Genomic DNA, 24,159 nt, shown 5'->3' with positions numbered 1-24,159 from the left:
GTCCTTGCAGAGAATACGTAGCTCAAGCTATGGCCAGAATAGCATTTCTTTTGTTAGACAATTCAAACCTCTGCTTTGCTGGTGGCATCAGATACAGAACAGAGAGGAAATAAATACCTGGTTTGGCCACAAAAACACCGAGGGTGCAGCGCTACAAAGGTGGGAATAACAACCGCATCCCTTGGGACTTTGCATTTCCTCTACTGGAGAAACAAAAACCAGCCAAAAGATGAGAAACTTTGTTAAAAATATTTATTTAAAAAAATACAATTGTTTTGCATGTCTGGTTGCACATAACTATTAACATATGATTGACTTGAATAATCTGCTACAATGCTTTTTTGTTTTAAAGCCAGCTTGCATTATACAAAGCAAATCCCTCTGTCAGTTCTTACAGAAAATAGTTTTCTTTAACTATTCCCACCCTATTTTTAAAAAAGATTGCAATACATTGATTGGGGTTTTTTTTGCACAAAAAATTGAAGCCATAGAAAAGTCACCTGATTTCTCAGGAAAGACCTTCGTGATGTTGGAATAACAACCGCAAAACGCGGCCTTTGCTCCTTTGAAGTCTCTTTAAGTGCGATTCCTCCAAAGGAAGTTTTGCATCTCCCAACTTTGCCTCCCAATTGCATTCAAACCTGAAATATCGTCAAATAACTGCATATATCCACTATAAATTGATCAGATTGATATCATCTTTTTCTCAACACATCAACACGCTGAAGGTCTTCCTCATATGGTATCTTGGAAGGTAAAATAAAAGCAAATTTAGTAACACTGAACAATTACTGAAAACTTTGGCTATTTATGTACTTGCATTACATACCAGCATTTTGTTTTTAGAACACGATGGCATTAAGATACTCTTATTATAAGGTATTATTTTCAATCAAAAGTTAAACTGAGAAGTTATTCCCTCCCAGGCAAGTTTCCCCAACTGTACCGAGAGCACCAAAGGGGCTGAGGTTACAGCTGGTTCGAAACACCGTGTCTGGAAAAAGGCTCCAGTGTAGGAAGTTAAGACACTCACTACAACATTGGTTTGTCTCTTGACTTGGTATTATATTTATAGATATAGATATATATATATATTTATTTTAAATGCAACTCTGTTCTGGAAAGAGTAACTGAAAACGTTCTCTCTGCTCCTTTCAATGTAATTTTTACCACGGATGGTTGTACTAAAATTCCAGGGAAGTCCAATGGAATCCATTCCCGAGTTAAAGGGTGAGTTCAATACAACGTCTGCTCCAAGCAGAGACGGCAGAGCTGCTGCGATATTAAAAAACCCACCTTGCGGAGGCATCTCCCCAGTTTGCAAAGAACCCCGGGGAAGCGAAAAATCCAGTTGAGGAGCGAAACAATAAAGGCATCAGGAAGTCGCTTTGCAAAGACACGCACCTGGGAAATGAACCCGACAGCCCTCACGCGTCCCCACAGCCCAGCAGCCTCAGCTCGCTGAAAATCAGCTTAAAACCGCCCGCCCCGGCTCCAGCTGAGCCAAAAAGCTGCACAGAGCGGATTCGCAGCGGGTGAAGCTGAGGCAGCTGCAGCAAAGCCAAGGGATCGGCTCTGGTGTACAAACGGATCTGCTCTGATTTACAAAGGGATCCGCTCTGATTTACAAAGGGATCTGCTCTGATTTACAAACGGATCTGCTCTGATTTGCAAGTGGATCTGCTCTGATTTGCAAAGGGATCCGCTCTGATTTGCAAAGGGATCCGCTCTGATTTGCAAGTGGATCTGCTCTGATTTGCAAAGGGATCCGCTCTGATTTACATACGGATCTGCTCTGATTTACATACGGATCTTGCCCTGATCAACAAGCAGATCTATTCTGATTCACAAAGAGACCTATTCTGATTTACAGAGAGACCTACTCTGATTCACAAACAGATCTACTCTGATTCACAGACCTACCCTGATCCACAAGAGGATCTATCCTGATCCACAAGCAGATCTGTTCTGATCCACAAGCAGACCTGTTCTGATCCACAAGCAGACCTATCCTGATCCACAAGCAGACCTACTCTGATCCACAACCAGATCTGTCCTGATCCACAAGCGGATCTGTCCTGATCCACAAGCAGACCCGTCCTGATCCACAGGCAGATCTGTCCTGATCCACAAGCGGATCTGTCCTGATCCACAAGCAGATCTATCCTCATCCACAAGCAGACCCGTCCTGATCCACAAGCAGACCTATCCTGATCCACAAGCAGACCCGTCCTGATCCACAAGCAGACCTATCCTGATCCACAAGCAGACCCGTCCTGATCCACAAGCAGACCTATCCTGATCCACAAGCAGACCCGTCCTGATCCACAAGCAGATCTATCCTGATCCACAAGCAGACCTATCCTGATCCACAAGCAGACCCGTCCTGATCCACAAGCAGATCTATCCTGATCCACAAGCGGATCTGCTCTGATCCACAAGCATCTGCCAGCAGCTCCCAGATTCCCCGAATTCCCCACTCACTGGTAACCGATCCCTCTCCAGAGCCATTTGAGCCCCAGTTCCATTCCAGCCGTCCCAATACAAACCAGAGACAACCACCATCCCCACCACACACGTTGCTAAAACTGCCCCGCTTATTCATCTCTATTATTAAGAACACACTTCTCAGCTATAAAAGCAGAAGGAGGGGGGGAGATAAGCATTAAATGTGCTACTGTACTTATCACAAACCACTGTGACGTACATAAGGCCATCTGGTAACACTGCAACAGAATACAAACAAGATTTTTAAAAGGGAGTTTAAAATACAACCTTTTTTTTTTCCTTTTTCTTCTTTTTCTCCAAACTACAATGAATAATCTCAACCCTGTTCACAGAGAATTAACGTTAAAACTAGTACATCATATATAGAAAACTCGGTGCAACTGAACAACAGCAGAACAAAAAGTCAACACAATCCTATGAAGCGGTTTCAAAGCCTGAAGATTTAAGACATGCTAGCACAAAATAAAATGAAATAAAAACTAAAACCCACAACATGTCAAGGAGCCCAGAGCAAACGCAGGTATTGTGAGCACCCCCGGCACACAGCGCAACCATCAGAGCCGTCCTCAAAGCCTCCCTGTGTGCACTATCAGTGAGTTTGCTGGTGACACCAAGCTGGGAGGAGCGGCTGACACTGGAAGCTGTGCTGCCATCAGAGACCTGGACAGGATGGAGAGTTGGGCAGGGAAACATTTAATGAAATAGAACATGGGCAAGTGTAGAGTCTGGAATCTGGGCAGGAACAACCCCAGGTTCCAGTGTAAGTTGGGGAATGACCTATTAGAGAGCAGTGTAGGGGAAAGGGAGCTGGGGGTCCTGGGGACAGCAGGGTGACCATGAGCCAGCACTGGGCCCTTGTGGCCAGGAAGCCAATGGTACCTGGGGTGGGTTAGAAGGGGGTGGTCAGTAGGTCAGAGAGGTTCTCCTGCCCCTCTGCTCTGCCCTGGGGAGACCACACCTGGAATATTGTGTCCAGTTGTGGCCCCTCAGTTCCAGAAGGACAGGGAACTGCTGGAGAGAGTCCAGCGCAGCCACCAAGATGCTGAAGGGAGTGGAGCATCTCCCGTGTGAGGAAAGGCTGAGGGAGCTGGGGCTCTGGAGCTGGAGAAGAGGAGACTGAGGGGGGACTCATTCCTGGGGATCAATATGGAAAGGGGCAGTGTCAGGAGGATGGAGCCAGGCTCTTCTCGGTGACAACCAGTGACAGGACAAGGGGCAATGGGTGCAAACTGGAACACAGGAGGTTCCACTTCAATCTGAGAAGAAACTTGTTCCTGGTGAGGGTGTCAGAGCCTGGCCCAGGCTGCCCAGGGAGGTTGTGGAGTCTCCTTCTCTGCAGACATTCAAACCCGCCTGGACCCCTTCCTGTGGAACCTCAGCTGGGTGTTCCTGCTCCATGGGGGGATTGCACTGGATGAGCTTTCCAGGTCCCTTCAACCCCTGACATTCTGGGATTCTGTGCTCCAAAAACAATTAAAAATGAAAAGAAATGATCAAAAATAGCTTCCAGTTCTGGGTACAGCGCTGCCTCTCCATTAACACACCCCTGCTCGCCAAAGGCTCCAAATTCCCCTTTACACCCCCCCGCCAAAACCCCAACTTTGAGATGAAAACCTTCCGCACCATCTCAACAGAGAAGCAAGCGTTTCAAGTTCAAAAGAAGCCCAAACTTTTGCTCCACTAACACAAAACTATTCAAAGAGCCGGTTAAGACACCTTTTTTTCAGCAGATGCTGCTGCCAAGTACATTAAATGTGCGCTGAGAATCAACCTTTGGCAACTCGTCCACGCTGTCTGATGATCTGAGTACTGAAAAACACCAACAAAGCCCCCAAAACATTGTGCAAAACACTGAAAAGCGGCGACTGCCTAGCGCATATTCCCCATATCCAGATGCCCATTTAAGACAGAGCCCTTAGCACCCACAGCCCCGTAAATCAAATGTCGCTGCGGTTTATCTTTTAATCTCCATCCCACAGGCTCTGATTTCAGCAGATCAGCTCTAGCACATCACGTATTCACCAAACCCTTCCACGTTACGCAGATTTGCTAACGCTGTTCAGCAGCCAATTGCTGTTTAATTAAATTCCAATCAAACCATAAAGACCCCTGTTTCGGCGAGACAGCATTAAAACACCTTGATTAGATTCTAAGCAACGCAATTGCAATTCTAATGGATTTCCAGCTGATCCGCTGGGTGTGAGATGCTGTGGGGCTCGGGCTGTTTGCCGCAATAATTTGGTGATGATTAAGACAAAATGAACCGTCCATACCCACGACCTCAGAAGCCAGAAGGTTTCTTACTAAGGAACGAAACAGAACAAAATGGTTATGGACACCCAAAACTCAAACATCAAGTTTTAAAAATACCTGTTGACTTTGACAATGTCCCTTAACTACGGATGTAGTTTAATTTTTCATAGCTGACAATACCAAGATAGCCTCTTGATACAACACTGAGATGCGTCTTGTAAACAAATATGCATTAAAAATGGAAGGTTACACGAGTACATACAAAAATGCTATAGAATGGTAGAAAAAGGTAAAGAAAAATATAAATGAATAAACCACGGGGAGCCAACGCTGTCAGAACTGCAGGTTCTGATCTCAGCGCTGGAAAAGATGCTACAAAAATGGATGGGAACTCTGCGCTCACCTGAGAAACGACATCTATGTGCTCGGCTCTTCCCGTCCCAACCTGCAGAGGTTGTCCCACGAAAGCCAAAGTTGTGAGGAAGCCTGACGTTAATGCGTTTTGAAGGCGTCGAGGAAGATCCGCGCAGAAACGGCCTTTGCTGCGGTTACAACGGACGCTACGGAAAATCAAACACCAAGGAGGATCTGTTTGCTAGAGAGCTGAGGTTTGGAAACATCTCAGAGAGAGGAATTGTTCCAAACGAGCCACCGAACAGCCAAAGCCTTTCAAATCCGTTACACCAAAGATGCCATGGATACTGAAGCCCTAAGGATGCTCTAAGTTAAAACAATGGGTTCTTAAATTCAAGGGATTTTATCGCTTCCTGACCTATTGCAAAACGCAACTCGTGCCAAAGGCAGTGCATAGGAATTACATTCAACCGACTTCTAAAACGCGCATCTAGACTTGAGTTCTTAAGAAACAAAACAACAAAAACCAACCCAAAACTTCGCTCCATCACCCTCTCCACCAGGATCACATTCTCTGGAAACAGGTACGAGTCCGGTTCTCCAGCCGGAGGGTTTTATTACCACGTTCTGCACTCCATGGCTCCAGCGCCATCCCCACAGTTGGGGGTCTCATGAACCCAGACGCGGCACACGCAGCGAGAGCTTTTTGGTTGACACGACCACTGTACAACAGCGGGGACGGTAAAAGGCGTTTCCAGAAGCAAGACAGATGTTCCGCTTCTGTGCTCATCCAGTCTAATTCTACCACCACCTATGAACGAACCGATGCAAATATTATCAAGCATTCAGCAACACCACGGCTACTTCGGCAACGGGAATTGTACTAAAACCTAATGCTGCGCTCTTCTTTTTTAACCAACACAGCACTAATCACCGTTATTACTAACATGATAATTAAAAGAGAGCCTTTTAAACCCCCACCTTCCCTACGCTAAATTAAAACCAACGAGCTGCAAACCACTCCCGGCAGCTCCGAGAAGTCGCAGCCACACTGGGCTCTGTCGGAATGTGATGCACAAACGCTGGCAGCTCCATACCTGGCAGGAAACGACGCTTAACAAAGCAGCGTATATACAAGATAATATTACCTTAAGTGATCTGAAAGCCATAATGGAGAAAAGGGGAGCGAGCGCCTCCTGTCCCGCCTCCCCTCCCAACTTCTTGTCCCAACCGCCTCCTGAGATTCAAATCCCACCCGGGACTTTTATTTTCCTTAAGAAGTGAAAAAACCAACCATCTTCGCAGTGCTGAGAGGCAGCTGGGTGCTACCAGACCGAAACCAGCACGCGCAGGCGGTGTTTCCATCTCAATTTTCCCTGCGGAAGGTATTCCCGAAGGTGAACGCGGATCCCATCCGGCAGCTCTGGCAGCGCAATGTGGTGAAGCTGCTTGGAGAAGAGCACGAAACTCCACCAAGCACAACAAGTCACGGCAGCGTTTGGTTCTCTTGCATCCCTATGCTGAAAGTGATACAGTCCACACAAAAATCAAGTGCACGTGTGCACATACACAACTTTTTCGACAAAGAAACTTGGCTTTTTTTCCATAGGGGACAAGGGAAGGGAAGCAATTAAATTGCAAGTCTTTAGTGCTCATTAATTATTTTTAAACCCTAATCCTAGGCTGCAATGTTGCTCTCAAGTCCACACACTCGGTGGGCATAAAATTGGCCGAGCTCAAACCACCATTAAAAGTGCTGCTATTTATATATAGCTATATATATTTCCTAGAGCAGACTCCTAGGTCATCATGCAAACCAGAAAATTCCAGGTGCCTGCTCTTCATTACGACCTGCAGCTTGCTTTCTGCATTTAAAAAATAAAATAAAAATAAAAGTCAATATTGCACATTGTCATTTTAAGAGCCACTGGCACAGGAACTGCATCCCGCATCTGCTGATGTCTAAAAAGCGAAGCAGGATGATGCCTCTGACCTAATAAAACAGTTCCCCACAGGAGCTCACTCCCTGCTATATCCACCAAATAAAGGCAAATTCTTTTCTCCCGCTGGGTAGGGGACTTTCTGGACGATTAACGCTCAAAAAGCAGCTCCAGCGCACCCCCCTGCCCAGGGCGTCACGTCGGGAACACACCGAGTGGTTTATGCGTTTCAATGCTAGAATACAGAAAGACAACGTCGCTAAAGTTAAGCCTCGGGTATTGTCGTAACGCTTTAAAGTGAATTCAGAGTCCGCAAAAGTGGCAAAAGGAAAACTCCGGAAAGCTCGAGTTCCCCAGTTATCCATTAGACAGGTGCAATATATACAGCCGACACCGCCAGCTCCTCTTGCTGTAAATCAACCATCTTCCTCTGCTCCTGAAAACTTTGAAGCCAGTGAGGATGCAAAAAGAGATGGTCTCCATCTGTTTTCTAGTGGGGATTTGATGAAGATTATCTTACACAGTAGCAATCAGAAGTTGCTGCCTGCCATCGGATGCCCGAAGCAGAAGGAACAGCCCCCGGTGCCATTGGACCACGATGTCCCGTCTCCGAGGAAAGACTCTTCTTGCCGTCCTCGGTTCTCTTAAAAGGCCTCCTGAGGTTTAAAAACCCGACAGCACAGATTTCATTTTGTCAGCGTTTCAAATGGCTCTGGAAACTAACCTTGTATTAATCCACACGCACACACACGGCCACCGAGGAAAGCAAAGCAAACGCGAATTTACAGCAAGGCTGATTACACCACGGTACCTCTCAGCTTAGCTGTATACACCGAGCCTAACTTATCTTGGATCTAAGTGCTTCATCAAATGAAAAAAAGAAAGCAATAGATCTAAAGCAAAACTTGAGATAAGTGCTGGTAGAAAAGGAGCTTCTCCACTTCACCGGTGGGAAAGAGAAATAACGTTAAAGTGTTCTCACCCACGGTTTGGGGCTGAAACTCCAGCATCAGGCAGCAACCTCACCAAAGAAACACACCCGCAAAAAAAACCTCGTGGAAAATCCAGCACCCCGCTCATCTTCTAGCAGCGAGACGACAGGCTTTGCCACGGCTCTCTGCCACAAGAAATGTTTGGACTTCAGCATTCAAACTGAGAACTCAAAGGAACTGAGCCCACCGTTGGGTCGTCTCACGTCGCACCCGCGGGAGAGCAGAGGAGCAGGCAATGCTGGCCAGGCCGCTCCTCCGATACAACGCCACGCAAAAATTGGCCGTATCTCCGGAACACAACCGTGAAAATTCCTCCCTGCAAAAAGACAAAGGTGTTTTTACAGCAGAAAAAGACGCGGGCTGTTTTGTCGCTGCGGAAAGTTTCCAAGCCGATGTGCGCATCCCTTTTCTCAAGCATCTCCTGGAACGTCGGCTTCGGTCGGGATTAGATTTCTTCTCGCCAAGCAGAAGAACAGAGGGGTTTTTTTCCAAGAGTCACAGAGAAAAGACTTCTCTGACACCATTCGCTGCAATCAGTGCAGACTCAGTTACTGCAACACCAGCTGGAACTCCCTTTTGAACCATAGCGAAGTTCTTCCAAACCGAGGAGGGAAGAGAAGAGACTGGAGCTCCAGCTCCAATTAAGGCGTTTGCATATACATTCCCAACCTGGGTCTTCAAAAAAAGGGAATTTTGCAAAAAAAGGCATTTGATTTGGGAATGGCAAAAACTATGATTGTTGATAATCTCTGTGGAATTATAAACTGCTCATTAAAAAACACGGTTAAATACAAGTGTCCTGTCTTTCCCTTGCTTGCAAGTATGTCCTGTCCATGAGTTCGTGTGCTATGTCTTCTGTAGATCAGGGGAAAACGGGCCAGGGGTGGAGGGTCCATCCAGTCCAGACAGAGTAAACGGGCCATGACTGTTCAGCACTGATGGAAACTAAAAGACAAAACACAAATTATTAGGGAAGACGCCATTTTAATTCATTGTTCCTCTCATACCTCAGTGGCACCACCTATGTCCTAAACTAATAAATGACTTGAACGCAGGCTGTGGGGAAACCATGGTCTAAATCATTCTTTAGTTAATTATCAGCTATTTATAGAGCAAAATGACCAGTGCATTTTCAGACCTCCTTGTTTATTCCCTGTCCTCCTGGTACATCTAAGCTGCTTCCTTCATCTCCATGGGGATGACAGATACAAACCCAGAAGACAACTAGTCAAACTTTACCCTTAGCCTAAGCAGACTCGGACAACAGATGTGCTTATTCCAGTTCCTAAGTGGATGGTGAAGGAAGAGCGTAAGCAATCACAACTGAAGGATTATTTTTAAATACAGGGGACTTTTTACCTTCTATATTAGGTAAATAAAAATATTTATTAAAAAACAGCGAAGCTGAGAATTTCCAAACAATGGAAGGCAGCAGGACATAGAGATCATAAATAACTGTACTACATATTGCTACAGAGATCATACAGTCTTCTTTCTTACCAGTGCTGAGATCTAATTAATGACTTTGAACAGAACTGATTAAAACTACCAATGGAGCCGCAAAACTCAGTTTCCAGGAGAATCTCAACCAGTAAAATGAACTGCAGAATCCCAGAATGTCAGGGGTTGGAAGGGCCCTGGAAAGCTCATCCAGTGCAATCCCCCATGGAGCAGGAACACCCAGCTGAGGTTCCACAGGAAGGTGTCCAGGCGGGTTTGAATGTCTGCAGAGAAGGAGACTCCACAACCTCCCTGGGCAGCCTGGGCCAGGCTCTGACACCCTCACCGGGAAGAAGTTTCTTCTCAAATTTAAGTGGAACCTCCGGTGTTCCAGTTTGCACCCACTGCCCCTTGTCCTGTCACTGGTTGTCACCGAGAAGAGCCTGGCTCCATCCTCCTGACACTGCCCCTTTCCATATTGATCCCCAGGAATGAGTCCCCCCTCAGTCTCCTCTTCTCCAGCTCCAGAGCCCCAGCTCCCTCAGCCTTTCCTCACACGGGAGATGCTCCACTCCCTTCAGCATCTTGGTGGCTGCGCTGGACTCTCTCCAGCATTTCCCTGTTCTTCTGGAACTGAGGGGCCACAACTGGACACAATATTCCAGGTGTGGTCTCCCCAGGGCAGAGCAGAGGGGCAGGAGAACCTCTCTGACCTACTGACCACCCCCTTCTAACCCACCCCAGGTACCATTGGCATTAAATAATTTAAAGTGTCCCTGGAACTTACCTGAAAGAGCGTATTAGCACCTTGCAACCTTGCAGGACTGAGCGGAGCGACCGGGCTGAGCGTGCTCCAGAAGTGGATACTGGAGAGCAGGGGGCTGGGGGTCAGCAGGATGGGGGTCTGGAAAACACAGTGAGACACATCAGCCAACGAACTCGCCACAAGGAACACAGCCCATGTGTACATCCAGCCAAACAACCTCAGCTCCTGCAGGGGGGTCCGGATTTCAGAACTCCCATCTCCTCTTTCCACCTCCTCTCTGCTTCCAAACCCCCCACAGCCGCCGCCATCCGGCTTCTCCTGCTGAGGAATTGGCCCTTTTCCCCCCCACAGCTGCCAAATCCCGCTGGAACCTCCAGCACGCCGGCTCCTCCCGCGATGAATGCAGCGAACAGCACCTGCGAGCGGCTTCGGAAACGCCGTCCGTCAATTTACAAAGAGCAGACAAACGATCCGGGCGACACCGACCATTCAAACCACAACAAAAGACATTTATATCCAGTTTCTAAATATCCCGAATGTTCCAGGTTCACCGGCCCAACACTTTGAATGGTGCCAAAAGAGCAACTGCACTTGATTATTTTTCCTGTCTTCAGCCATTTCAGTTTTCAATTAGCACTTTCATGCTAATTCCAATTTATTACAGGAAAGAGATTGAATATACACAGAACAATTTAAGAGCCTGGTTGGATTCAGTTCTCTTCCAAATTTTCCATGAGGCGTCAAAGCTTTCCTTTCCCACACAAAGATAACAACCAAATTTAGCAGCTGTTCGTAGCGCTTTTAAATCACAATACTCTGCTCTTAACTAAACAGCTACTGAAGCAAATAAAAGCAAACTGCTGAAAAGACACCCCCGCCGTTCTCTGTTTTCAAAGCCTGAAGGATAAGGGCAGGGTCCAGGGGTTTTGAAAGAATTCAATATCACCCTGGCAAGATTTTACAAAGGATCCTGCTGGCGCCGGTTTGGGTTTTGCCTCCACACGCTCGCGCTGCACCGACACGGAGCCCTGACGTAGCACCCGGGCACGTTAACACCCATTGCCAACAGAGCTTCTGTTTCATAAATGGGAGCGACATCCTGAGTTTCAGGACTGCAAAGACAATCTACTGAGTGGTCACTTTCCGCTCGCCTTCCAGTTTTAAAATATAATATAAGCGCTATTGTTGCTAAAAAAACCCATCAATACAGGAAGGGAGTTAGGTTACCTGAGAGAAAAGTGCTGGAGTAAGAGAAGCGGTTGGGAGAGACGGGCTGAGGATCCCCAGTGGACTTGGATCGCTGCCCGTGATGACGAGAGTCGGAGCCAACTCCAGCCCTTTGGGTTTTTTAGATCTGGAGAGATGATTGGCAAATTCCTTCTCCAGCGCCGAGGAATCCTGCTCTTTGGGCTCCGGGGATTGAGGGTAGAGGCTCTGAACCTGCTCCAGCTGCTGAGACGCCACGGACTCAATGTCCGTGTCGATGTCCAGGTCGGGATTGGAGCTCAGGGGCGGCGACGGGGGCGTGGAGGGGACTTGCAGAGTGGGAGAAACTGAGGATACGGGGGGCGTTGGGGTGAAGCTGGTGGTTAAGTTTGGCAAAGGAGCTTCGGGGACAGTTAACTTGGGTAGAACGAGCGTCTCCAAAGTCTGAAGAGTCTCTTCCGACCCCAGCGGGAGCGAGGATGCGGTGGAAGTGGCCGAAGCCGTGGAGGCGGCAGAAACCGCCGCCGTGGTAGAGACCAGGGGGACAGAGGACGGTTTTTTGGAGGGCATGGTGACAAACTTGATGACGGAGGGCGTTGGGTCCTGAGCGGGTTTCTTCTCGGTCATTTTCTCGGCTGGATTCTCGATCTTGATGGACCTGAAGAGTTTGACGCTGGAAGAGTTGAGGGAGTTGAGGGTGAAAGAGGAGTACAGGCCTGAGTGGATGTAGTCGTTGCGGCTGGAGGATTTAGCACACGACTGCGACTTCTCCTTCCCGTAGTTCTCCACGTCCTTCGCAGCGCTGCTCACCTCTGCAAACCCAGCCATTTCGGGGTCTCCTTCTATACGGCCCACGACAAGCGGATCCATATTTAAAATCTCCGGGTAAGAAACAAACTTGTAGACAAACTTCTTACCGTTCACTTTTTTAATGATATTCTGCGGGTAAGAAGACATATATATATGTATTTAGACCTTCTTCAGATTAATTTTCTTTATAGATTTTAAAAGAAGAAATAAAAACTATCCATTATCGCCACCAAAGGTCACTGACCTGGTACAGTAAGTGCAGCCAAACAGGCGAACCTGCAAAATTAAACCTTACGGGTTTGCAGAACCGAGACCTGACACTTCACATCAAACCACCTTTACTCTTAATAAGATGATAATAAAATTAGCAGCTGAACCAGTCAGCAGAACGTAGGGTAATCAGCTATTTCAATACCACAAAATAGCATCTGCCAAACTTGTTTTGCTCCTCGGTGAAATGCCACACACAATTTGGACCTAGGAAGATTCTTACTTGTCATACAATTATTATTACTGAGATCTCCCAGTGCAAAATCAGATTTGTGCTGCCCAGTAATAAACCCCAAGCAACCTGACACCTGCTACAAACTGATGGGTTCCTCAGAACCCGGGTTTTATTTCTTTATCTCCTACAACCCCGCAATAACAGTTGTGGGATAAACAGTTTATTGAAAGGAAGGTGCGACTCCCACACTCCGGTTCTACTTTACTGAAATATCCTTATTTTGATAGCCCCTTTGTAGGGACAATTGCAGAAAAGATCTCAAGGTGGTGCAATATTCACCATCTCAATCATCATAATCATTCTGTTGCTTAAACCAGAGGATTTTAACCCTTGCGAGGGCACCTATTTTTGGAGAAGGGATTAGTATTGAAAGGCAGATTTGTATCAGCAAAACAGAAAGCAAAGGAGATAATATTCTGCACACAGCTATCTTATAAAATAACCAATGGGAAGAAACACAGCACAATGATAAACGAATAGCAAAAAACCAACCCATAAACACGAACTAGCACACCTTACTTAAGTCCGCGACGCAGAACTGACACCTATCCCCTTGAAGAGAATGAAAAAGGAAACAAAGCTCATTAGGCAGGAGCTGGTAAGATGGCTCGGGCTTCGAGGTGGATTTACAGACTTTGTTACCTTCACGTAATAGTAGCGGAGAGCACGGCTGAGCTTATCATAGTTCATACTGGGCTTGTTCTTGCGGATTCCCCACAGTCTGGCCACCTCCTCTGCCTGCAGCAGCTTGAACTCCCCGTCGTTGGAGGTCCAGCAGATGATGTTCTTGTTCTGAGGCTCTTGGAGGAGCTGGAGGAGGAACTGCCACAGGGTGATAGCACTGTCCATAGCAGTGAGCTGAAATGCAGGAAGGTGAGAGGCGAGAGATTAGCAACAGCACATTTTCTTTGCCTCCCTCCAAGGGGGTAACACAGCAGAGATGTTCTTTCCAACGCCAGCGAGAGTAAAAATTATTAGTCACCAGTCATGAAAGATGTTCCCTGCAGAACGGAGGGGCTGAGAGCCAAGCGCTGGCGTCTCCTCCCACATGTCAGTACTTTTCACATGGGTTAAATTTAGCCTCATTTAACTAAATCAGGTCACTTTGGGTAAGTTGCAATGAGTCACTGTCCAAAAAAGAGGTTTCTAAGTTGTTCCACGTTCACCCACTTGTGCTGCTTTGTGAGCGACAGCTCAGGTGCAGCCAGGTGAAAATGCAACCACCCCTCGCCGCGTTTCCTCACCTGCACCCACCTCCAGCCTCGGCACCGTGAAGAACACGGAGCCCATCAAGCGACCGCTGAAGCAACGTGAAGGTGCCAGCGCAGAAATACTCGGTTTCCCTTCAGTTCCCATTTCCAGCCCTCTCTGCGCGCAGCCCCCTCAGCCAACCCCATCCCCTCCCTGTCCAACCTCCTTTCTTTTCCATCCCCATCTCTCCATCCTCCTTTCTTTTCCATCCCCATCTCTCCATCCTCCCATCCCCATCTCTCCTAAGAGAACAAACATGAAAGTAAATAAAACAATCTCAGATGTTGCTTTTTCTCTTGATTCCTGCCTTGTCTTACCTACATCAGTCATTTAGGCTGAGACTTTCTAGGACTAGTATCTGGCAGGTGATTTGTGCGCTTCCAGGGTGGTTTTCTTGCACCGACGCTATCAATATACAAATTCAGCAAGGACAGACAAGGCGGCAGAGATGACGTTGTTCCTTGACCCTATCTGACTACGCAAAACCATACTGCCAGATATTGCTAAGCCGAACACTAATAATCCCATCTGCACAAAAGCACTGCGAATTAAACCAGATTAAACTATACCAATTCAGTATCTCATATGGATTCTCTTATTCCAGAACAGAATGGCTTCTATTAACGCAGCTAAAACTTCTTCCAACGAAAGAAAAACAAACCCAGCCGCTCTGGAATAAGAACCATCACAATGAATTACAGTAAAAATGGTTTGGTTTGTGGAACTGCTCGGTATTTTTTCCCCCCCCAGACAGTTAAACCACAATAAAGACAAACCTAAAAAGTACAGGGGTTTCCATCTGAGTGAATCCGCAGCCCCAGCAACCAAACCAAATTCCCAAGCAGAAGCTCCAAAACAAAGGCATCGAGTCCAACTTGGGCGAGCAGAACCCACACCCATGTTGTTTGAAGCCCACGTACGCGCGGGGATAAGTTTAAGATTCAGCCGGGATTGCCAGTTCATCTTTGTTCCCAAAGCCTTTTATTCCAATCTCATTACTGCCCAGCGCTTATCCAGCCCTATATAAGGAAGAGAACGGTCTACATGTCAGAGCTTCAGAATTCACTCAGCCCTGTAAAAGAATCACTGCTGACAGTTTACACAGGACTACGCATTCTTATTTAAATAAGGTGCCCTAGGGCAGGTACTTTTTTTGGGCAGAGCTCATTGCATTTAACCTATTTTCCAGAATCCCTGCCTAATGGCACACTGACGCGACTGCACAGGGATGCTCCATTGATCAAGCCGGTTAAATTGCCGCAATTACAAGGAGCAATCTCAAAATGAAGGACACCCACACCGCCTTGTTATGCTGGCCTAAGGTGCTTTCCTCCTTAATTACCGCGTGCACACAACTCCGTGCTTGCCCAAATTAATTGCTCGGCACTCTAAGAAAACACCGGCTGCGCTCGGAGATGCTCCCTGTGCTGCAAACCGTATGGGACTCAGGGCCCAACAACCATGTTAAAACACTCCCAGGCCTCCTCTGACTTTTAGTTGCATTTTACCCATAGCATCTCCCATCTGAGTCACCGCAGAGCATCGTTATCCCATCACGATGATGCACGGGGCGCTGCAGAGACAGCAGGACTCGATTCCACCCGCTGCAGAGCTGTCAATACCAGCGATACGTGTTAACGGGGAAAGAGCACGAAAATGAAGCCGAGCGATTATTCCCACGCTACGTTTATCTCCGGCGCTTTCAAAACCCACAAGCAGCGCTGCACCAACTGATGCAATGGGAGGAACGGCGCAGAAACGCGCTTAGCAGCAGAACCTCAGAGCGGTAAAGGCTTTTTTCCCCTCTTCCTAACAATCCATGCAGATTTCATCCCTGAATTTAAATGCTGTTATTTCATGGGGCTGCTTCCCTTTATCAAGATGCACCTTGCTGTGATTCTCAAAGCTCACCGGTGCTATCAGCCAAGCATTATCTCCAAGGTCAGGGCTGGTTTGAATAGAGCTGGGGGCTATGACGCTGACGGATCAGCCACAAGAGTGGCCAAATGATGGGGATACAATTTGGGTTTTCTTTTTAAAAAAACACCTTTTCCAGTGATGAGCTACATCATTCTGAGGAGCATCGACCAAAAGAGAGTTCCCAAATATTGCAGCTTTCTGGCTGAACAGAACACCTGATTGATCAAGTTACTACTGATGGTTCTGGCATTTACGGGCTTGAGGGCTGTCACGATTCCATTGCACATCTTCAGCGCCCTTTGCTTTAACAAGCCTTATGTTATACACTTTAGGAGTGTGCAGAGGTTTTATTTATTCCTTGGCTATCGCAGAACACCTTGGAATTGTTAATGGATAGATTATAGTGCATATGAGAGAACGAACGTCCCTCTTTATTTAATATTTATTGCACACCATCTACAGGAAACAAGGCAGAGATACCTCAGTGGAACCGGGAGCAGGGAGTTTTGCTGAAGGTTATAAACAAACAAAGCAAAGGTCAGAAAATAACCCTCAAATGGATCAAATCAATGAGATCACTGGTGGATCTTGTCCCTCCACATGCAGGGGTAAGCTGGAACTGGGAAAGGATAACGTGTACAGGACACAATGTTGTATTATGAATCAAAACATCTCATTTAACTTGTTTATTAAAGCTGCTTTGATACAGTGCAAGAACATCAAAGAACTGCTGCTTCTTCAGGAAAAAGCAGAAGAAAAGCATCACACAAGATGCTAAATGAAAACCAGTAGAGATGAGATGAGTACTTCTCTTTAAGAACCAACTAAAATGTTAAAAAGGTTCTTCCTTCTGCAGCACCTGGGGCAGAAGGCGCTTGACGCCTTCCATGGGCCTTTCCAGCGGTTCAAGCTCCTTGTGCCATCTGCATTTTACAGAACATCCTCCTTTTGTCCTTTTTATCTCCAGTGATGTTCCGGGCTCATTAGTTCAATTAAAGAAATCAGGATAAGGACAAGAACCCCCGTCCCACTCTATGCTAAGAGCGGTGAGATGTTACTTCTCTTATGATTCGCAAACAGCATTTCAACTTCTTTCAAAACTGCGTCTCATTTCATGAAAAGGCACCAATCTACCAGCATCAGCATAAAAAGCCCCACGGTTTGATTGCTTTTTCTTCCAGATGAATACACCGATAATCACAAGCACGCCACTGCAAACCGTCTCTTTGCCAAAGGTTGTTTTCCTTCTAAAAGTCCACGGAGAAAGAAGGCCTGATTTGAAAAGACAAGGGAACGAGGCAGAGAAGCAACGCTGCTGCTGGTGACGATGGCCTTCCCACTGCTGCACCATCTGAGCACAAGGCAAAAATAGTCGCTAGAGGCAGAGGGCAGTTATACTTTGTAATGAGCACGCTAAAATAGAGCACTATTATTGTCTTGAGATGTTCTCTGACGCCTACGGATGACCCTTGAAGTCGACTGAGGAGCTGACAGCATTTGGCTGCAGTTCTCTAAATACAAGCGCTGCAAACTCGAGCTTTCTGCTTGTTTGAGGTTCTGGAGCTTCGTTTGAGGCCTTGACTTGACAAAGCCTCGAGTTTACGACAAAATAAAAAGCCAGGACGTGAGATATGCATCTTTTCCGGTGAGTTCTGCTTGTGCATCTGCGCCCTGACGCGCTCCACAATCCACCTGATGGCAGAGCGCTGAGGTTTCACATCTCCTGCGACGCGGGTGCGCGGTGACGGGTGGCACAGCAGGCGGAGGAACTGTTTGCAAGTGGCACATGGAACCTCCCCCATGGCCAAAACAACCTCAGGTGTTTGTCCCTTGGTGCTTGGAGGGCAGGGATACATTGAGACGTTCCTAATCCCCTCTCTTCAAAGAGCTACAAAATCCTTTTGGTTGGAAGAGACCCTCAGGATCGAGTCCAACCATAACCCAACTCCAGCACTAACCCATGTCCCTGAGAACCTTGTCTAAATGCCTTTTAAACCCCTCCAGGGATGGTGACTCCAGCACTGCCCTGGGCAGCCTGTTCCAATGCCCCACAGCCCTTTGGGGAAGAAATTGTTCCCCACATCCAACCTCAACCTCCCCTGGTGCAACTTGAGGCCGTTTCCTCTGCTCCTGGCGCTTGTTCCTGGGGAGCAGAGCCCGACCCCCCTGGCTCCAAGCTCCTTTCAGGCAGTTCAGAGATCAGAAGGTCTCCCCTCAGCTCCTGTTCTCCAGCTGAACCCCCAGCTCCCTCAGCCGCTCCCATCACACTCGTGCTCCAGCCCCTCACCAGCTCCATTGCCTTCTCTCAACTCGCTCCAGCACCTCAACGTCCTTCTTACAATGAGGGGCCCAAAACTGAGCACAGGATTCAAGGTGTGGCCTCACCAGTGGCACAATCACTTCTCCAGCCCTGCTGGCCACACCATTCCTGACACAAGCCAGGATGCTGGTGGCCTCTTTGGCTACCTGGGCACACTTCAAGCTCTTCTGGCAGATTTTCTGCACTTGGAGCCGATGCCGAAAACAGCGCGAGTCATCTTTCGCCTGAATTTGTTCTGACAGCCTCTCAGCAGCATCTGCAGCCTGATGACTTCTCCAGATGGACCGAATAAAGCCGGCAGGTCTACAGAACCCACACAGGATGAGGCAGAGGGAAGGAAGGATGTCACACAGATGTTACACAGCGAGGACAAAGTCACCGGCACCGTTACAGCTGTGCATGTATTTACACCTCAAAAGACGACTTTGGAAGCAGCACAGAAGGGAGGTGAACACACAGGGTGAAACACAAACCGCTTCTCATATCACAAACACTTCTGGTAAAAAGGGGAAAACAGAGAAACAAAAAAGGCAGCAACAATAACTTGGTGACTGTCTTGGGGATCTCACAGTCAATGGAGCAAGCTACACATCCAGCAGGCGTGCAAATCAAGTCTTTAACGAGCAAATTAAGTCTTTAAGAGCAAATGAAGGCTTTAGACAATTCCAGGAAAGCCGGACTCGCTGTGCACACAGCACACGAGCTGAGCGGGACTGCTCAGACCTGACCGTGCAAAACTATTGCCATGGTTTAGACGGCCATGGTGCGTGAACAGCAGGAATTCGGAGACAATAACCCCGGCTCCGTTGTGCAATATCCCTGCAGACACAAGGCCCCGACGGTCATTCCAGGAAAATAAACAACAGGATAAACTCGGGTTGAAGGAGATTTTTGGAGGTCACGGGCCCAACTCCTCGTTCAAAACAGGGTTCACTTCCAAGCTAAATCAGGTCGTTCACTGTCTTTGTTCAAATAAATACATGGCTGCCTTATTCCTTTTATTTTAGTAAAGGGATAGGAGCTTTACCACCACTAATGAAGCATCTAATTAAGTGGTTATCAACACACAATCAAGCAACAATTCCCTCAGCACAGCACTTCAAACACCCCACTACTAATAAACCATTCATAACATCTTTTCAAGCCCCTGGGACAATGATTCACCTGAACTGGTACTTTTAGGACTTTACCAATTTTGATGCATTTTAGAAAGAGCCAGCAGCCCAACACATCCAAAAATCAAACAAAACCAGCCTCTTCAGGGTGTTAATATCCAAATATTGACACACTTGGATGTGGTGGGAAGAGCATAAGGGTATTTAGTCCTTTTTAGAACACACAGAGCATTGTAAAGTACTTTAGCTACTACTGTCACTCGTTTTGTTCGCTTACTTCCCAAAGCCAGGTGAATTACCAGTTCAAAGCCTGTTAGATTTGTAAAGTTACTGTTCACAAGAAATTAAACTGGAGATGCAGACTTCCACATCCGCAACATTCCAAGTAGTAATCCAATTATACCTTCTCTAATAAATACTAAAATCGGGCAAGAATAAGGACAAATCACCCTAGACTCCAACAGTTTGTCTTCCCCTTGGCTCCGACGTTCCCTGCGCCGTTGTTTGCAAACCAGCCCGGAAAATGGGTTTGTTGTGAACGAGAAGCCGAGGTTCTCGGGGCAGGAAGCTCCTGGAAGGAAACGCCGGCGGATGTCCTCACGATAAGAGCCGCTCCGGACTTTTCGCTGCCTAATCCCACTTCAAGTTCGCTTTAATTAAACACCAACCGTCAAACCTTGCAATAAATGTTGGTTCTCACCTCAAAAATTAAGATACTTTCCAGGAAATTAAGGTGTTAGCAAACATTTGGGGGTTCCGGAACAATTTGCTTCAGCTGCTTAACTCTGAGAAATGGGTATTTCCTTTTCTAAGTGTTTTCTAGTGTCCTCCACCTTCCAGATGCCCAAGAAAACCTTCCTGCACTAGCAAAGAGGCAACAGAAAAGTCGTCCCGAGGGAGAACAGTGGCATCAGGACTCCCATCGCAGTTATGGCTGAAGACTCAAGTTGGCTGAAGCCAATAAGCTTTTTGCTTGGTTTAAATCTTGATACGGTGACAGCAGTGCCCGCTTCATTATCTAATATGGGTTTGACTAGTGACCCTAAGACTTAAAAATGTTTTAACTTGCTTGAACACGGCCGAGAAGGGCACTTCAAAGCACTGTCTGTGTTCTCCTGCAATCACTTTGATCCTCCATCCCCGGTCAACAACAACCGACGTCCCCATTTTCGGGGCAGTAGACACCACTTCCCTGCTTTAACGCACTTGCATGAAGAGCCTCCCCTTTCCTACCTCTCCTTTTAGCAGGATAAGAGACCAAAAAGAACACGGGACGCTTTAGGACAAATAGAGAGAACGGTAAACTTGAAATATTAAATGCCTTCGATCAGTTCCTTGGTTGGGTTCTGACACTGATGTGACTGTTTCCCAGTAAAAATCCAGATATCCATGGAAGCTCCTCTCTAAGTACATCACACTTGCTTCCTCCGTATGTGCCACCACAATGGGTTGAGGGGAATGTTTACCGGCAACAGATTAAATTAGCTCCAAAAGGCAAAACGCTGAAAGTAAAAGCATCCTTGCCCAAGAGCCAGGGGTCAGATCTCCGCATCGCGCTACGGCGTGAACCCCAATCAAGAGGTTAAACGTTTCACGTTGATCCTAACTCCATTACGAAAAGGAAGTCTCATTTCGGATGGAAAAGATTTCCTTTAATAATGTTTATAATACACTCAGCCTGGTTGCTATGACGATGGAACAACTATTCTCCACAAACAGGCGCTAAGACCCTAAAAATAAACAGGCTGACAAAAAAAACCCTCACGAACACGCAGCTTTGTCAGGCAGGCGGTGCCGGGTGCAGGGATGGGGTTTGTTCCCGGTATGATGAAGATAACGAAACGCTCGTGACTAAATCCTGCACCCGGTGAGCAGAGCGCTCGCCTACAAAGCCATTCCTCTGTTTCTCAGGAGCTACCACTTAAAACCAGCACCACCAAAGCCAAAACTCCTAAGCCAGCAGCACAACGGGGATTATTAGAAGTTTTTTTTCTGTGAAATTAAGGTGTGTGGAAGCAGGAACACGTATATACGTGTGTGTGTGTGTATATATATGCATGCAAAATAATAAAAGCGTAACAGCATGTATTTGCATACTTTCTCCATGGGCTCACTTATTGATGTGGGTAGGAATCCACCCATTTCACACAGAGTACACAAGGATTTAAAAAAAAATAATTAAAAAATAGCAGCAGCCGGGAATTAAAATAAAAAAAAAAGAGGAAAAAAAACAACAAAACCACGAAAAACAAACAAGCACTTGATCCCAGTCTCTGGCTCTAATCTCACAGCAGCAGAGGGAGGAAAATCAGTAGGGACTGAACGGGAACAGCGCGACGGAAACGGGTCCGGACACGGGCTGGGGGGTCCCGGGGCCGCTCCCTTCCCCGCCCCGGGACAAGCGGCTCCAGCGGGGGCACCGGGACGCCCCAGCCCCCCGTCCCGACCGCGCTGCCGCTCTTCAGAACCGTCGCTTTCGTTTCGCGGCTCCTGCCACCGCGCACAGACCGACCGGTCCCCGCCGCCCCATCCCGGCCCCTCCGCCAAGCGCGGCCGCTTTCCGGAGATGCCCCCCGGCCGCGGCCCCGCCGACACCGGCTCCCCCGCTGCGGGCCTCCCAGCCCCCGCACGTTCCCGTCCGCTCCCACCCCCGCACAGCACGGAGCCCGTTCGCTCCCGGAGCCTCCCCGCCACTCACCGAGGAGGAGCCCCGCCGGTCCCCGGGCGTCGCGGTCCCGTCGCGGCGGGCAGGTGCTGGGAGCGGCTCCCCCGCCGCCCTTCATGGCCGGGCGCCCCCCCGGCGGGCCGGGCGCCGGGCCCCCATCCCGGGCGGGAGGAGCCGGGCGAGCAGCGAAGGGCAGCGGCGCGGAGGCGGGCGGGGGGATGGGGAGCGCCAGCGCCTCCGCCGCGGAGCCTCCGCGGCCGCCGTACCCCACACTTCCGCCCACGGCCACGCAGGGGCGCGGGGCGCTCACGCACGGCGACGAATCCCCGCCCGGAGCGGGGGCGGCAGCGGCCAATGGGAGGGCGCTGCCCGCCCACGGCTCGCAAAGCCCGCTGGGGAGTGTAGTCCGCGGGGCCCTAGCGCCCGCCCGCAGCCATGTGCCCGTGGCCCGGCCCGGCCGGCAGCGGCACCGGAGCCGTTTGTGTGGTGTGTCACGAGTAACACGGGACTCCCCGGGGAACGGGGGCTTACAGGGGTGTGTGCACCGGCAGTCCCCTCCCGCCACCGCAGAGCACGCCAGGGACAGCTCACGGCTCTTTCCTATTCTGATAAACCTGCACATGAAAATGTTACTTGCCAGGAGAAAGGCACGACCCTGCACTTGTGTTCTCCCCGGGGAACAGGGGGCACCAGCCCCACAAACGCCCCCAGCTGTGTTCCCTACAGAGAGCACATGGATGTGGATGTTCTGGGCTCCCGGATCTTCCCCAGGGTTCAACCCATCCCTGCACACTAGTGACAACCAGTGACAGGACAAGGGGTAATGGGTGCAAACTGGAACACAGGAGGTTCCACTTAAATATGACAAGAAACTTGTTCCTGGTGAGGGTGTCAGAGCCTGGCCCAGGCTGCCCAGGGAGGTTGTGGAGTCTCCTTCTCTGCAGACATTCAAACCCGCCTGGACCCCTTCCTGTGGAACCTCAGCTGGGTGTTCCTGCTCCACGGGGGGATTGCACTGGATGAGCTTTCCAGGACCCTTCCAACATTCTGGGATTCTCTGAAAGGGGCGATGCCATCATGACCCCAAGCTCACTGCACACACAGCAGGAGCCCCAGTCACCCTGAAGCTCATTAAAGCCACACTGAAGTCCCCAGCAAACTGCTCTTCCATGGCCAGAGACTTGTTATCCCCAAGGTGCACCGCCTTGGCCAACAGATGGGCACCCGCAGTCCGGAGGTATCTACTGAAAAAGGCTCTTTCCACACCAGTTTGAGAGCAGTTGTTTTCCACGGGAGCAGAAGGTGAAGTGCTGAGAAGGCAGCGCTCTCCCCCATCCCTCCCATGAGCAAACCCCTCTGGCTGCCTCGCCGTTGGGCTCCCACCCGTTGGCAGAAATAAAACCTCAGCAGCGTTTCTGCGCCCGACACCACACATGCCAAAACACGCAGCTTTCGGCCTCCCAGACACGCCGGGAAAAGGTTGGCGGCGTTAGCACAGAGTCTTCTGCACCCATTCCCCCAGTTGCCTTCTTGCAAACACAAGTCCTGCTCAATACGCAGCTACAAGGCAAAACACCGCACAGCCAGGTATTAATTCATTTTTGTTTGGGATGTACCATCATCCCCCAAACACACAAGTCGTGGCTCAGAGCCTGGTTAAGCCTGAGCAGCTCCAGCTGCAATTAATGCTGGTTCTACAAAGGCAAATCCCACCCCATTACTAAGTCATCTCCTTCAGCTGGTCCCATTTCCTGGGGTCAAATGACGACCAAATGAAGTGAAAGGAGGTTTGTAAACTCAGGAGCAAGAGAAGGGAACATGACACTGTATTTCACAATACCTTTGAAAATAACCCTTTATCAGCACTTACTGCACAGTCACGGGGGATCAGAAGGGAGATAAAAGCAGAGAAAGTGAAGAGTTTAGGGAATCGAAATGTCTTTTAACGACAGGGGAAAAGTAGAAGGTTTTTTCTCCAAACCGTGCTTTCTTTCATGGGGAGAAGGGAAGGTTTTAACCATGCTGACCATTATTTATTTACAGAAGTTAACCACCACATTCCACAATAAAACTAAGAAATGGTTCCCATTCTTCCCCACCTCCACTTTCAATTA

At 48.5% G+C, this 24,159-nt stretch overlaps 1 protein-coding gene across 3 annotated transcripts in view; it reads right to left on the bottom strand.

Moving 5' to 3' along the window:
* Positions 1 to 4,189: 4,189 nt before the first annotated feature.
* Positions 4,190 to 24,159, bottom strand: part of ELK4 (ETS transcription factor ELK4) — a 32,903-nt gene continuing 12,933 nt past the window's right edge. For 2 of the 3 annotated variants that reach the window (XM_071817566.1, XM_071817565.1), the window contains exons 2-5: positions 13,417 to 13,632; positions 11,481 to 12,398; positions 10,275 to 10,391; positions 4,190 to 8,992 (exon numbers count right to left, since the gene is read on the bottom strand). In XM_071817566.1, coding sequence (XP_071673667.1) covers positions 8,894 to 8,992; positions 10,275 to 10,391; positions 11,481 to 12,398; positions 13,417 to 13,623 — 1,341 coding nt within the window. In that variant the 5' untranslated portion in view covers positions 13,624 to 13,632 and the 3' untranslated portion in view covers positions 4,190 to 8,893. Of the gene's footprint in view, positions 8,993 to 10,274; positions 10,392 to 11,480; positions 12,399 to 13,416; positions 13,633 to 22,078; positions 22,283 to 24,159 lie in introns of those variants that run through there. The other variant, XM_065854499.2, reaches the window with a different exon arrangement.

This window comes from Patagioenas fasciata, chromosome 21 (genome assembly GCF_037038585.1).
Source record: "Patagioenas fasciata isolate bPatFas1 chromosome 21, bPatFas1.hap1, whole genome shotgun sequence".
NCBI classification, from domain to species: domain Eukaryota; kingdom Metazoa; phylum Chordata; class Aves; order Columbiformes; family Columbidae; genus Patagioenas; species Patagioenas fasciata.
This window is presented reverse-complemented; position numbering and strand designations above follow the sequence as displayed.